The sequence below is a fragment of the Dryobates pubescens genome, chromosome 27 (assembly GCF_014839835.1).
Source record: "Dryobates pubescens isolate bDryPub1 chromosome 27, bDryPub1.pri, whole genome shotgun sequence".
In the NCBI taxonomy this organism is placed as follows: Eukaryota; Metazoa; Chordata; class Aves; order Piciformes; family Picidae; genus Dryobates; species Dryobates pubescens.
Window position 1 is genome coordinate 9942011 of NC_071638.1, and position 15519 is coordinate 9957529.

At 44.3% G+C, this 15519-nt stretch overlaps 1 protein-coding gene across 1 annotated transcript in view; it reads left to right on the top strand.

The window, feature by feature from the left end:
- The window catches only part of ZDHHC17 (zinc finger DHHC-type palmitoyltransferase 17), an 89526-nt gene extending 75682 nt beyond the window's left edge, over window positions 1-13844 (top strand). The window contains exons 13-17 of the mRNA XM_054173849.1: window positions 1844-1937; window positions 6099-6182; window positions 6561-6718; window positions 10026-10120; window positions 13412-13844. Coding sequence (XP_054029824.1) covers window positions 1844-1937; window positions 6099-6182; window positions 6561-6718; window positions 10026-10120; window positions 13412-13550 — 570 coding nt within the window. The 3' untranslated portion in view covers window positions 13551-13844. The remainder of the gene's footprint in view (window positions 1-1843; window positions 1938-6098; window positions 6183-6560; window positions 6719-10025; window positions 10121-13411) is intronic.
- The last annotated feature ends 1675 nt before the right edge of the window (window positions 13845-15519 follow it).

Genomic DNA, 15519 nt, shown 5'->3' on the forward strand with positions numbered 1-15519 from the left:
AGCACCAGAACAAGAGGACACAGTCTTAAGCTGTGCCAGGGCAGGTTTGGGCTGGATGTTAGGAAGAAGTTCTTCAAAGATAGATTGGCCATTGGAATGTACTGTCCAGGGAGGTGGTGGAGTCACCATCACTGGAGGTGTTTAAGAAGAGCCTGGATGAGGCACTTGGTGCCATGATGTGGTTGATTAGATGGTGTTACGTGATATCTTGGACTCAATGATCTCAAAGGTCTTTTTCCAACCTGGTTAATTCTATATTCTGTATTCTGAAAAAAACCCCAAAGAATCTTAATTTCTGTAAAGCTTGCCAAACTGCAAGCAAATACTTTTCTTGGACCAGTTAATAACTGGTTTCACCACAGAAAATTTAAAAGCAAATCACTGCTTAAGGAAAAAGAGTAAGCACAGGAAATGTAATGTGCTTCTGGTTTAACCAGTGAGCTGGCAAATATACAATGATCAGGGTTACCAGTGGTGCACACTGACCTGCACAGAACATGAATAATGCTCATCTGGAAAGTCACATGGAAAGGTGGCACCTTGAAGAATTATCCATGTAGGTCTCTGTACACTTTAATACCAACTCTTCTTTTATTGCTGTTTTATATTTCTTTTAAAACAACCTTCTAAAAATAAATCAGGAGTAATTCAGCATTTTAAGTCCCACTCAGTCTCTCTCACTGAGTCATATTCCTGTATTTAGAAAACAAGCTGGAAGAGTTTGTGTTAGAGCTCAGTTATGAATGATAGTGACAGAATCTTGGAAGTCAAACTAATTCTGTTGCTTTCATTGTTAAAAAGCTTAAATGAAACTGGTGGCTATGCAGAGCTCAGGAGCTGGAGATCCCAGGCTGTTGGGGGTTGGAAGGGGAGCTCCAGGGATCATTGAATCCAACCCCCCGCCAGAGCAGGACCATAGAATCTAGTGCTGGTCACACAGGAATGCATCCAGATGAGGCTTGAAAGTCTCCAGAGAAGGAGACTCCACAACCTCTCTGGGGGAGCCAGTGCTCTGTGACCCTCACAGTAAAGAAGTTCCTCCTTATGTTGAGGTGCTGTAGTTTCTCTCCATTGCCCCTTGTCCTATCACAGGGTGCAAGTGAGCAGAGCCTGTCCCCTCCCTCAGGTACTTACAGACATTTATTAAATCCCCTCTCAATCTTCTCCTCTCCAGACTAAACAGCCTCAGGGCTCTCAGCCTCTCCTCCCCAGGCAGTGCTGCAGTCCCTTCATCATCCTGGTAGCCCTCCCTTGGACTCTCTCCAGAAGATCCCTCTCCCTCCTGAACTGGGGAGCCCAGAACTGGATGCAGTATTCCAGATGAGGTCTCACTAGGGCAGAGTAGAGGGGGAGAAGAACCTCCCTGGATCTGCTGGACACACTCCTCTGAATGCACCCCAGGATCCCATTGGCCTTCTTGGCCCCCAGGGCACATTGCTGTCCCGTGCAGAACTCTTATCCCCAGCACTCCCAGGTGCTTCTCCAGAGGGCTGCTCTCTAGCAGATCCCCTCCCAACCTGTCCTGCTGCAGTTTATTCTTCCTTCCCACGTGCAGGACCCTGCTCTTGTCCTTGTTGAACCTCATTAGGTTCCTCTCTGCCCAGTCTGTCCATCGGGTAGGAGAACTGTGCATGGAAAAAAGACCCTTTCGATAGCCAAACTAGCGTCAGTGCAGTTGTGTAGATGCTTGTGTTAAACAGTGCATAGGTTAAGCTTCACAGCTAGAATTGCTTTAAAAATTAGCAAAGTTTTCATTTCTATTTAGGATTGAGGTTTTTTTGTATTTGGGGGGGGTATGTCTGGATGTTTCTCTTTTCTGAACAAGTGTTTATCCCCATTGCAGATACGAAAGCCAGTGAGGTCCAAGCACTGTGGTGTGTGCAATCGATGTATAGCGAAGTTTGATCACCACTGTCCGTGGGTGGGTAACTGTGTAGGTGAGTAGTTTGCTGAAATACAATCTTGCCTTGACAGATAAAGGAGGGGAAGGCCACTCTGGATGTTGTGCAGGGTTTTGTCTGGTCTCTGTTCACTGTGAAAGGGACTTGGCTTCTGCCAACGTCTGAGAAAAAGCATTGAGGACTTTTGCTAGAAGGAGAAGCATTTTCAGTGTGGAGCTTACATTTTGTTGTCTACACACAGTTCCCTGCATAATTCACATCTGTATTTTCAATTCTGTGCCCATCCTCAAAACCATCCTGTGTCTAATTCGGTTTCCCTTGCATATATTTTTTTATTACTGTAAATGCTAGTAATTAGAGGAGGCAAAGCTTAGCTGCTTTTTAATGTCTATACTAAAGGCATGTGCAGATTCAACAACTGACTAATACCCATTACCTAAGATAAATTAGTGTTTGCTAATAATTTTCAGTAATTGAATGTGGAAGTATATGTATTAAAAATGTTATGATTATAGCAGTTAGACACAGAATGACTTCTTACTGAGTTATTCTCCTCTTATGGATGCCCTGGGTAGTCATTTATTCTCCCCAGTGATGATGAAAGGAACAGATACAGAGCAGGAATAAAGTCTCTCAATGCTGTTATTCCCTGTCATACTTTCTGTGAAACTTGCTTGAAAGCCTTTGCTGTGCAGGGAGCACTGAAGACTCCACAGCTAGGAAATCAGTGCAGCTTGCTTCACTTGTTTATTTTTTTAGGACACAAGCAGAGGGAACTTTAATCCTGGGGAATAATTGGGACCTGGAATTGTTGACAGCTGGCAGCCAATAAATGTTTCATTGTAGTCCATCCAAATATATATAATAAGGGATAGCCCACGGTAGTTTGGTCTTCAGAATGAAATAGTCAATGCTGGCATTTGACTTGCAATAGAGCACCAGTGAAGTCTCAGTAAGATGGACTTACTTCATAACCTTCTGTTCTGTATTTCCTGCTGTTATTACTACCTGGCCTACTTTTGGTGTATGTATGAGATGCTTTACAACTAAGAGCTAAGACATTTTTAATGAAAACAGGCAGGAGAGCATGGACCTAGGCCTTAGAGGCTGTTTAGTCACTGTTTTGTAAGAGTGCTGAGGAGTGCTTGCTATTGGGAGAGCAAGATTCCATATTTTAATCAGTAACTGGAAAAGCATAAAAAACAGATGGAGGAAGTCCAGTTCTGGAGCCCCTAGTACAAGAGGGATCTGGAGGTGCTGGAAGGTGTCCAGAGAAGGGCCATGAGGATGATCAGAGGGCTGGAGCACCTCTCCTATGAGGACAGACTGAAAGAGTTGGGGCTGTTCAGTGTGGAGAAGAGAAGAGAAGGCTCCTAGGTGACCTAATGGTAGCCTTCCAGTATCTGAAAGGGGCCTACAAGAAGGCTGGGGAGGGACTACTCAGGATCTCAGGTAGTGATAGGACTAAGGGGAATGGAATGAAGCTGGAGGTGGGGAGATTCAGGCTGGACATGAGGAGGAAGTTCTTCAGCATGAGAGTGGTGAATCCCTGGCATGGGTTGTCCAGGGAGGTGGTTGGGGTGCCATGCCTGGAGGTGTTTAAGCCCAGGCTGGATGAGGCTGTGGCCAGCCTGATGTAGTGTGAGGTGTCCCTGCCCATGGCAGGGGGGTTGGAACTAGATGATCCTTGTGGTCCCTTCCAACCCTGACTGATACTATGATACTATGAAGGCTGTTAGTCTGTGTGCAGTGAGATTATCTGAGCAGTGACGTTGGGTGAGGTGAAGAAAATGGTTTCCCAAAAGCAGTGGTGATGAAAAAGCAGAATCTAGTGCTGGGATAGCTGGAGGTAAAAGGATATAAATGTTAGGAACCTGAAAGTTTGCTGAGGAAAAATGTATTAGAAGTCACACTGGAAGTCACACCCCCGAAATGGAGGAACTGATGGTCTGAATGACCTTATATGGCTTCTCTGGCTCTTGGCTGGCTGCTTGGAGCAGAGGGTTTCCGAGCAGAGTCCGTTCCTCAAGCAGCATTTTTGGCAAACCACGTGTTTCCCTTTTCTTGCTAAAAAGGGAAACATGAGTCATGCCTCTCTGGAAAGGTGGAATTTGGATGTGTTAGAAGGATAAGAATTTTGCTAAAGATAGGGCTGGGAAATATTTTAAGAGTGTGTACAGACACTCTAAAATCCATCCTTTGGGGATCAAACCTGGCACATAGAGATTGAGAGAGAGAATATTTTAACCATTCTGAAGAGGTTGACAGAAAGTATAGACTGTTTGAAAAAAACCAAAGAAATTGGCCATGGGGGGCAAATATTTTCATCATACCTGCAAAATGTTATTTAATGTCCCCATGTCTAAAAGTGATTCTCTGTTTTTTAGCAGAGGGTCCAAGTGGCCTTAAGGTTTTTTACAACTGGTTGGTTGAAAATGAACGCTTAACAGATTTTTCTTAAACTCATAGTTACTTTTCAAACACAGACTTCAGACTTGCAGCAGAAATTCAGTTTCCAAGTAATAGCCTGAAAGGAGTTGGAGGCAAATTTTGAACCATTCTGTGGCAAGGATTACACTGAGAATGTACTGAGTCGTTCTTACAGCAGTGACTCAGAAGGCAGGTCTGGTGTATCTGAGAAGCTATTTAATGATTTAGAGCAGTGATCACTGTTTCCCCCTCAATAAAAATTCTTCTCCATCATGTGATAGGGCTCCAGTAATTAAAAAAACAGTTCTCTTATGTATGCTTATGTACAATACAAGCACAACCATATAAAAGAAATTAGGATAGCTGGCTGTTCCTGCCAGTCCAGGGTGAAACTGTATAGAGCAGTGCTGTGGTTTGCCCAGTCTTTGTTAAGGCACAGAAAACAAGCTCTTTCTCCGCTTTGTTTCCCCCAAATCTGTCATTTTAACTGTGACCTGAGCCTGGGCCTGTCTCATTCAGAGTTCTGAAGGCCACATTCACGTCTGCACCACGTGCAGACAGGTTTCCCCTTAAGCAGAATTTGGTTTAGCATCTCTGAAGATGCTGAAAGAAGCATCTTACCAGATGCCTCTCAGATGGACCTCTAGGTCGCAGTTTAACTTCTCTTGGTCTGTTTGTTTTTTAATGCCTTTTATGCAACTTAACAGTTCAGACATTTAGAAAGTGATACCTTGGGGACTTTCCCAGTGTTTCTCACACGTGCTTAGATGATTGAAGGCAGTGTCACCACATATTTTATGTCTGAAGGAGTTTGTTTGATTTTTTTCAAGGAAATGCCTTGTGTTTAGTCTAGCTTGCCTTGTGTGTGTATTTTTCCTTATCTCTTATTTATGTGGTCTTTCAGCTGGCTTGCTGAAAGCACTTGATTATTTTCTGCCTCCAGAGGATGCTCTTGTTTTAGCACACCAAACATATGACATAATGAAGAAGTAAATGCTGTGCTGGTAGATAATGACAGCCAAGTCTTTTGTAGCCCATTATCATCTCTGCGGGTTTAATTTGCAGCCTCGAGCTGTTGGAAGGTTGCAACATGGGACATGTTTTACAAACAAAAGGAAGGCTGAGCACTTCAGAATTATGATGTGCTCGCATCACAGACATTTTTAGCTCTATTAGTGTTAAAAATAGATCAGTCCTTCAGTAACTGGCTTAAGCAGAATGAGTTTTATCCCATTCATAACTGTAGGGAGGTTGTTAGACCTCCTCTGCTCGGGCGCTTGTATTTGGTTTACAGGTTCATAGTATCATTAGTTAGGTTTAAATCTGCTTAATGAAGTAGTGAGTTAGCTTATTACCAAGGAAGGTTTCTTTTAAGAAAGAAAACTCTGCAGTCTGGCAATTTTTTTAATGGCATTTTTAAAACCCAAGGATTTATTGATGTGGAATTCCTGGCTGTTCAACACCTGCCACCAACACTGTTCTAAATGTTGTTTATCAGTGCTCTCACTAGCTCATCAAAAAGATCACAGATGGAGTGCATTTGTGTGAATTGCAGCTGTAATGGGACAGAAATTGAACCAAATAAAACATTGCTTTGTTGTCTGAGAAGCAAAAATAGACGAACCAGCTAATGGCCCTGTCCTGCCGTTGTGGTGGCCGAATATTGGAGGGGAATGTTTCTGTGTACAATAAGAAGCAGAACTTCCAAGCAAGTAATTAACTTTCTGAAAGTGTAGTAATTTGGTGTCTGTTGTTGTGCAACTTTAGGAGCAGGGAACCACCGCTATTTCATGGGATACCTGTTCTTCCTGCTCTTTATGATCTGCTGGATGATTTATGGATGTATCTCTTGTGAGTAAATGAATGGGGTTTGGCTGCTTCTGGTTGTTTTTAATTGCTTGTCACTACTTTGTTTATCTCCTTGCTTTGGATTTTTGCAGATTTCTGCCCCTTTTTTTTTCCTCCTGGAACTGAACTGCATACTAGTTTTTAGCTATATTGGGTGTTTTAAGTTAGAAGGTGATGTTGTTCTTGTCCTAGATTCCTTCTGCATCACAGCCGAATATGAGCGTGTGTCTTGCGTTTGTGGAGTTGGGAGAGGAGAGAGCAAGTAAAACTTGTCATTTCCCCATTTAATTTACTAAAGGCTAATGTGGGCATTAGGTTGGTGTAGAGCAAACATCCCTTACATCTTCTGTATGATTTCTGACACTTGTTTCCTTTCTCTAGACTGGGGGTTCCACTGTGAGACGAGTTACGCCAAGGACGGCTTTTGGACCTATATTACCCAGATTGCTACCTGTTCTCCCTGGATGTTTTGGATGTTTCTAAACAGTGTTTTTCACTTCATGTGGGTGGCTGTATTACTCATGTGTCAGATGTATCAGGTATGGAAGAGCACTTCATTTGTAATACTGGGAGTGACATAAGAATAGCAAATGGTTCTGCCATTTAGGCTTTGATGTTCATCATGCAAGAGTAAGAGTTCAGTCTTGCAGCCACGTTGGAGGAGACAGGCAGCTGTGGTCTCTGGATATTAAGCATCATTCACTTCTCTCTTTTCTTTTTCTGCAAGAGATTAGAATGCCTGTCTCCTGTTCTTCATCTTCTGAATGACAAAATGGCAAAACAGATGAGAGAATGGCAGTAAAGACTAATAGGGGATAAGATCTGTGGCTCTAGCATGGGATTATCATGTAGCACGCCATTAGCAGAAAGAGGGTGATAACTTAAAAGGAGATGCAACCATCTCTTGCACTGCTTCAGTGTGACATTACTGTACCTACTGTTCCTGTATTCTTTTGAAGGTAAGACAAGTCATACTGAGAGCCTCTAAATAGGACTTGAAAGTCTTTTGGTATTACTTGTCATTAATGAGCTGTGAGACTTCCTGATTTCATCTTGAAGGCATCCTGGAAATAAAAATAATGCCCTAAGGCTTAGGTAAAACTTTTTGCAGTAAGATTGAAGTTTCATCCTCCTTTCTCTACCATATTCATCAGTTACAACATATACCAATTTAAAAATCTTGTGTGTCAGTCTTTGAAAGGACTTTCCTGCCCCTGACAGATGAGCAGAGGTAACTGGGTGTGTTTCAGGTGGCTTTCAAAGCAGTCCAACCCCCCCAGGCTTCCAGCAGAACAAGCATGTAACTTTCCAGAGAGCCTTCCATCATGTTTATATCATAATCCGCTGCATTCCTCACTGAGGATTCCTGTTAATACAGCTAACATACAGGTGAATCTTTGAACTCTGCCACTTGGAAGAATGCACTAATGGTACAAAATACTATGGGATGTAGTCAAGCAAAATGTTTTTAGCATTTGACTTCTGTAATAATTCTGGGAAAATGAAAAACACATGGTCCTGTTACTACAGGTTTGTGCATAGAGAACTTAGGTTTGTTCCTGAAAAACCTCTGTGGAGTTTGCCATAATTATGAAATGAACAAAAACATTCTCTTAAGAGTCAACTTTTGATTAGCAGCTGCACAGCTCCTGCTCTTCCTGGGCTTTGGGTTTTTTGGTTTTGGGGTGGGTTTTTTTCCCCCCTCTCCATTTTTAAGTTTGGATTTGTCCTTATTGAACTATTTGTCCTCATTGAGACCCCACCTGGAGTACTGCATCCAGTTCTGGAGCCCCTATTACAAGAGGGATCTGGAGGTGCTGGAAGGTATCCAGAGAAGTGCCATGAGGATGAGCAGAGGGCTGGAGCACCTCTCCTATAAGGACAGACTGAAGGAGTTGGGGCTGTTCAGTCTGGAGAAGAGAAGGCTCCGAGGTGACCTAATTGTGGCCTTCCAGGATCTGAAGGGGGCTACAAGAAGGCTGGGGAGGGACTTCTCAGGAGATCAGGTAGTGATAAGACTAGGGGGAATGGAATGAAGCTGGAGGTGGGGACATTCAGGCTGGATGTGAGGAGGAAGTTCTTCGAGTGGTGAATCCCTGGAATGGGTTCTCCAGGGAGGTGGTTGAGGCCCTGTCCCTGGAGGTGTTTAAGCCCAGGCTGGATGAGGCTGTGGCCAGGCTGATCTAGTGTGAGGTGTCCCTGCCCATGGCAGGGGGGTTGGAACTAGATGATCCTTGTGGTCCCTTCCAACCCTGACTGATACTATGATACTATACTACTATACTATGATACTAACTAGCCAGGGTTGTTGTCAACACACTACCTACTATCTTAGAAAAATTATTTTACAGCTTTACTGGCTACTTGGCTCTTGCAAGCCCATTTATTTACACAGCCCTGAAACTTCACTGGGGTTCATGAGGCTCTTGCAAGCCCATTTATTTACACAGCCCTGAAACTTCACTGGGGTTCAGGAAGGCGAAGAAAAGGCTCCAGATGTTACATCCAATTGAGGCAAGACAGTCCAAATTTAACTGTCTGAATGTTCTTGCTTGTGTAACATGCACATGCAGAAGAGCTGACTTCTTGTATTTCACTATGAATTAAAATATTTTATCTTCCTGTAGTCTAAGGCTGCTAAGGGAGCTCTTGACGTTTGTGTTTCCAATTACATCAGCTTGCAGTATGCTCCAGTTCTATGTAAGGGACTCTTTTAGGCTACTGTAGTTAGAAAGGTGTTACAGAAAACCACAGCCTTTGAGCCAAATGATTCTGTAAAAAGGGAAAAAAAGGAAGCAGCAGCAGCAAACCACCATCATTTTTGGACATCTTTTTGTCTTGTGGACAGGAAGAGTTACAATACTGCCCCAGATTTATAATGGGGAAGCATATTACCGGAGCTATAACCCGAATCTCAGGAGGAAAAGAAAGCCATGCAAATGCTGTGTGAAGTAACTCCTGAGCCTATTGTTTGCAGTACACTTCAACTGACAATACAGGAAAGGTATCTCTTTGTTAGGAGCTAAGGAGTCACAGTTTATTCAGTGATTGTTACTTACTTATGAAGGCTTTCAAAGGTAAACCTTTTGCACAGTCTGGCACGGCTGTTGTATGGTGCTTTATGCTGGGACCCAATAATTTCCCCAGACAAAGATTCACTCTTCCAAAGGAGGACTATAAACCCAGTAAATTTCTTCCTGCTTTTTCAGTCTGGCACATGGGGGTGGGTTGAAATTCCCCTCCAGCTAATTGGAACCTACTCCCAGAGTAAATTCCTCCCCCCCCCCCAAAAAAAAACCCCTCAAACAAAAACCAACTCAGAACTTGGAAGCAAAATGAAAGCTATATTTACAGAAGGTAAACTCAAATCTAGCAGTGTAAAATGCAATGGTTATGTTCAGAATGCATTTGCATGTCTTTACCATGCAGAAAACCACAGATGCAAGGATCCCCTTGTACAGAATTGTGCCCCTGGAGGGCCCAGGGGAACCGTCAGCAGCCTCCTCCCCTTAACCTCCCAGACACAATATTGTGCCAGCAGAAGGTCAGGGAAGAGATAAGAGAGCAATGCAGAGCAGAAGTGAAAAATGAGCACAGGATAGTTTGTGCAGCAAACTCTCTCCCAGTCAGCGAGCCAGTGGAATGGTGTAGATAAAGCAGTTGTTATTCTTCTGTATCCAGTGGTAATTTATTTACCCATTACTCAAAGATGTCCAGAAAGTCTCTGTTCTTGTTTATAGCTAAGACACGAGGCTAAAGCATCAGCCTCAAACCATCACACTCATGCAGGGCTGGTTGGCATGTTCTCACGTGAATGAAGTCTCTCCCTCTTCTTCCTGCCCTCAGATATCTTGCTTGGGGATCACGACAAACGAAAGAATGAATGCAAGAAGATACAAGCACTTTAAAGTTACAACCACATCTATTGAAAGCCCATTCAAGTAAGTTTTAAAGTGTAAACATATTTCTGGTTTGTGCAGCTGGTTGGAGCAGAGCATAGCTAAATACTTCTACGGTGTTTCCACTACTTGGAATGCTGAATCTGTCAGCTGTTTTTACACTAGCACATTCTATCCGGTTTAAGGAAGTAATAAATGTTTTGCAGTGACTCTAGACATGGATGCATAATCAAGAGATAAGACTACTGTCCAGTAATGGTCACATGGTCAAACTGTAGAGTTTATGGGGAAATAAATATCCTCTTTATAAATCAGGTGTGCTCGGTGTGGACCTGAGTCTTCACTTCTGCACCAGGCACTTTGTTCTGATTCATAGTTAATGTGCTCTGTGCAGTAGCTCCCCTTGCTCTCTTCACTGTGAGAAAAGACTCAGCACTTCTTTCCTCCTCAGGAGGAAGAGCATGGGCAAAGCTGTTTGTGGGGAAGGGAGCAGAATGTCTCAGGAACTGAAGTGTTACATGGGTGAGACATTGGTATCAGGATGTAAAGGGATTCTGGTTCCTGTAGCGATGAGGGTGCAAACTGGAAAAGAGAGACCCAGGGATGAAATAGCATCGGGGTGCTCACATGGGGGCAAGGAGCAATTTGTGGAGCCCAAGCAGGAAATAAATGAAGCAGCATGAGGCTGGTGAGTTGAGGGCACATTGCAGAAGCAGCAGCAAAAGGACAGAAGCATGTCTTATTCTGCCTTGTATGCTGTGTCTCCTGTGGGAGCCGCTGCTTTTTCAGGTGGTACCCAGGGGAGCAGGAGATAGGAGTTATTGCTGCAATTTGAGTTTTGTGCTAGAAGAGGAAGATGTGATCCTTTTTAATTATCTCACCATACAAAATATGTAGTCAGAAGCACGTGAGCATCTCTGTATGGCTGCAGGCTTCCTACAGATGTAGAATTGTAACAAAACCATACCATTGGTTTGCCTGAAGGGCCCAGGGTACTGCACAGGGGAGTAAAATAAACTACTGTGTTTATCCCCAGATTAATCTCACATTCAGAAAACAATTTAAACTGAAACAGCTGGCTGTTATTAAAAATGACTCCTGAAAGTAACCTCAGATGTCTAAAATAACTGACTTGGCATCACCTGTCAGATGAAGCATTGATACCAAGTAGTTGTCATCTCCTTGTTGTGTAGGCCTATCCTTGCATGTGACACAAACTTCTGTTCCCAAAAGCTGTGATCTGTTCAGCTAACTACACACTACATGTGTAGTTAAGTTCCAAAAAAACCCCACCCACTGTGCTGAAATGTTGATGTAGAGGTGTTCAATATTTGACAGCTAATTGATTCAGCAGCAGAAAGCACTGGGAGAGTTCATTTAATTCAGGTAATGCTTTCTTAGTTTGTGTGTTGTCTAAGGACTGAATCAGACCTGCCACTGGTGAGACAGGAGGCATGACAAAGGAGAGACTTACCCAGATGGAAGCTTTTCTAGGACAGCATTCACTTTGTGCTGACTTCCCTTGTCTCCATCCATATGAAGCAGCTTTCCCCTTGAAAGGGGTGTGAGTTACCATGCTTTGCTACATGGTGGTACACTGCCAACACTTTGGTACATCTGTCTGTACAGTTCTGGTAGGCAGTAGAAGAAAGGCAGTGTCTTGTGTTGACTGGTCAAACATTCACCAGTCTGGTGACTGCTGCTTGTATCAGGACTTGCTCATCAGCAGGCACTGATAGAATTCTTCTGACCTCAATAGGTTTAACAGAATTGCAGAATGGTAGGGGTTGGAAGGGACCTCTGAAGATCATCTAGTCCAGCTCCCCTGCTAGAGCAGGATCACCTAGAGTAAAACATACAGCCAGGCAGATGGGAAGTGCTTCCAGAGATGGAGATTCCACAGCTCCTCTGGGTATCCTGTTCCAGTGCCCTTCCAGCCTTCAAGTGAAGAATGTTTTCCTTCTCTTTATGTGGAACCTCCTGAAAAGAGTCTGGCTCCACCTCCTGACACTTGCCCTTTAGCTGTTGCTAAGCATTAATGAGTGCAGCCTACAATGCATTGATCACATCATGGACAGCAACTATGAAAACCTCTACTTGCCTCCCTTGATCATTTTCTGCACTGTGTACTCACACAGATGAGCAATGTCTTTCTCACTCTTTCCTGCACCAGTGTTAGAGAAACAGTTTTCTGTAGTTAAGAACTTAAAGAGTGAAGACTCTCTGACTTGGTGCCATAGTCTGGTTGATTAGACAGGATTGGGTGATCTGTTGGACTTGATGATCTTGGAGGTCTCTTCCAACTTGGTTAATCCTGTGAGTCAAATCTGTAGGTAGCCCCAGGAGGCTGCACTTTGCCAGGTGAGTGTGATGCTGCTACAGACAACACCAAGCTGGGGGCAGGAGTTGATCTGCTGGAGGGTAGAGAGGCTCTGCAGAGGGACCTCGACAGGCTGGACAGATGGGCAGAGTCCAAGGGCATGAGATTGAACACATCCAAGTGCCGGGTTCTGCACTTGGCCACAGCAACCCCATGCAGTGCTACAGGCTGGGGTGAGAGCGGCCAGGCAGAGAGGGACCTGGGGGTACTGGTCGATGGTAGGCTGAACATGAGCCTGCAGTGTGCCCAATGGGCCAAGAGGGCCAATGGCATCCTGGCCTGTATCAGGAACAGTGTGGCCAGCAGGAGCAGGGAGGTGATTCTGCCCCTGTACACTGCACTGGTTAGGCCACACCTTGAGTGCTGTGTCCTGTTCTGGGCCCCTCAGTTTAGGAAGGAGGTTGACTTGCTGGAAGGTGTCCAGAGAAGGGCAACAAAGCTGGGGAGGGGTTTGGAACACAAACCCTATGAGGAGAGGCTGAGGGAGCTGGGTTGCTTAGCCTGGAGAGGAGGAGACTCAGGGGTGACCTTATTGCTCTCTACAACTACCTGAAGGGTGGTTGTAGACAGGTCTCTTCTCCCAGGCACCCAGCACCAGAACAAGAGGACACAGTCTCAAGCTGCACCAGGGGAGGTTTAGGCTGGAGGTTAGGAAGAAGTTCTACACAGAGAGAGTGATTGGCCATTGGAATGGGCTGCCCAGGGAGGTAGTGGAGTCACCATCATTGGAGGTGTTCAGGAGGAGACTTGATGGGGTGCTTGGTTGCATGGTTTAGTTGTTTAGGTGGGTTGGATTAGTTGATAGGTTGGACACGATGATTTTGAAGGTCTCTTCCAACCTGTTCTGTTCTGTTCTGTTCTATTCTATTCTATTCTACTCTACTCTACTCTACTCTACTCTACTCTACTCTACTCTACTCTACTCTACTGACGTGTGTTTGTTCTGTTTGCAGCCACGGGTGCATACGGAACGTTATAGACTTCTTTGAATTCAGATGCTGTGGTCTGTTCCGGCCTGTTATCGTGGACTGGACGAGGCAGTACACGATAGAATACGACCAGACTTCAGGATCAGGCTACCAGCTGGTGTAGCACCACCTTCATCCTCTGAGCATATCCCATCTGAGTGGTGCCTGGAAAATGTGCTCTCTCCTCCGCATCCCTTGAAGAGTAGCATGCTATGTGTAGGGCCGGCGATGAATTAGGAGGCGCCTTCTCTTCGTCAGAATTTTATTAACAGAAGTAAAAAGGGGACAGAATAAACTGCCACACCTGAGAAGGAAGAGGAGGAAGATCAACACAAAAGGGATTTTAACAGTTCTTAACATGAGAATTATTCGTGACAGCATATTCACAGTATTTGTTGTTGGGTTTTTTTTCTGTTGGTTGGGTTGGTTTTTCCTTTGAGGTCTTTCACAGTGGAGCATGAGGTTGCTGAAGCATTGACCTAAAGTAGCTACGTTGTGCTGGACAGGGAAACCCGCTTTCTCGGTATGAATGATTCCACTGAAACAGGCATCTAGACTCTACAACTAAACTTCCTGATGCAGAGCTCACCAATTGCTGTGTTAAGAGTTCCTGGAATGTGATATTGGTGTTTTTTTTTGTCAGTACAGGTTTTCTGTAGCATTACACCCGTTGAAACGTGTGCTTTTCAACGCCGTTAGAAGCATCATGTGGTGGGAATCCCCTGAAGGGAGAGCAGTAGGGCACGCCAGATGACAAGAAAGAAGAAGCAACACACGACAAAGCATGGCCCACATGTATTTTCTTTTCTTTTGGGTGATTGTTTTTGCCACCAGCACGGCGACATCCTTGTGAGAACCTCGTCCCAGGGCTTGCACAGCCTGGAAAAAAACCCCAGCTGTGCAGATAAGGAAAGCTCTTCTGCCAGAGTTAAAGCCCTGCTGTAAATGCATGAAACACCTGTACAAGTAGATCACAGTATATAATGTTCAGGGGGGAGGGAAGGTAAAAAAAACTGAGACAAATTACTTATCTTTGAAGTAATTGCATAAGCAGCTTGGAACTGGCAATGTTTCAAACGTTAGGTTTGGTCTTTCTCGGTGCAGTGTAATTGAGGACCTCTTGGAAGACAAATTGCACGGGGAGGGGGGGAAACCCCCGATGTGACAGCAAAAAAAGCTCAGTTATGGTAAGGCAATATACTTTGAAGTTGAATGCAACTGCAGAAGAACCTAAATCAGTCTGAAGTGCTTATTTTGTTTGGAAGCCAAAGGTAAACAGGAATAAAAATGCCCATAACAGCACACCCACACCCCCCCCCCAACAGAGAAGGTACCGCAGCCTTCCGAAGCGGATGGGGCACTGGCACGTGGAAATCACCCTTCATTTCTTGGTTTAAGTTCTCATGCTGCAGATCTGTTTGGAAGGTAAGGAAGGACCTGAAATTGCATTCCAAAGGGGCTTTTCTTGAACGTGATGCACTGATTCCTTTCGTTTGTTTGCTTTGGGTTTGGGTTTTGTTTTCGTTACGGTGTTCTCCTAAACTCCCAGCGAGTTGTTCACTGCTTCCTTAACTATTGTTTACAGAGAGATTCAGGTTAGTTCTCTTCTAAGTGCTGTAGCAACCCCAGTGGTTCGAGAAATCTGTGAGGAGGGGGGAGTCTGGGGAGGGACCTGAAAGCAGATGTCCGAGACCAGTGTAAAAAGAATGTGTATCTGTATATAAATAATTTATCAACTAGTTTTTTCTCTCTGTGAGTGTGTGTTTAGTGTATTGAAAGCTGCTCATTTTCATTTTATTCAACCAAAAAAAACCAACCCCCAACCCCCCCCCCCCCCCCCCCCCCAAAAAGAAAACCCACCAACCCCAAGCCCACAAACCCCAGTGTAGGAAGATACCTAATGAGCTTTTAGTGATGTTCAATATTGCTGTTAATAGGCATTCCGCCCTGCAAAGTCACTGCATGTTTGCTGCTTGGCAAAATTAGAGTTCTCTGTAATATGCAGATTACAGGTCATGAAGCAATCTAGTGGTATTCCCAGCCCTTGCCTTAGTAAGAGGAGCAGTGAAACTGTAAATAGTTGATGTTCAGTA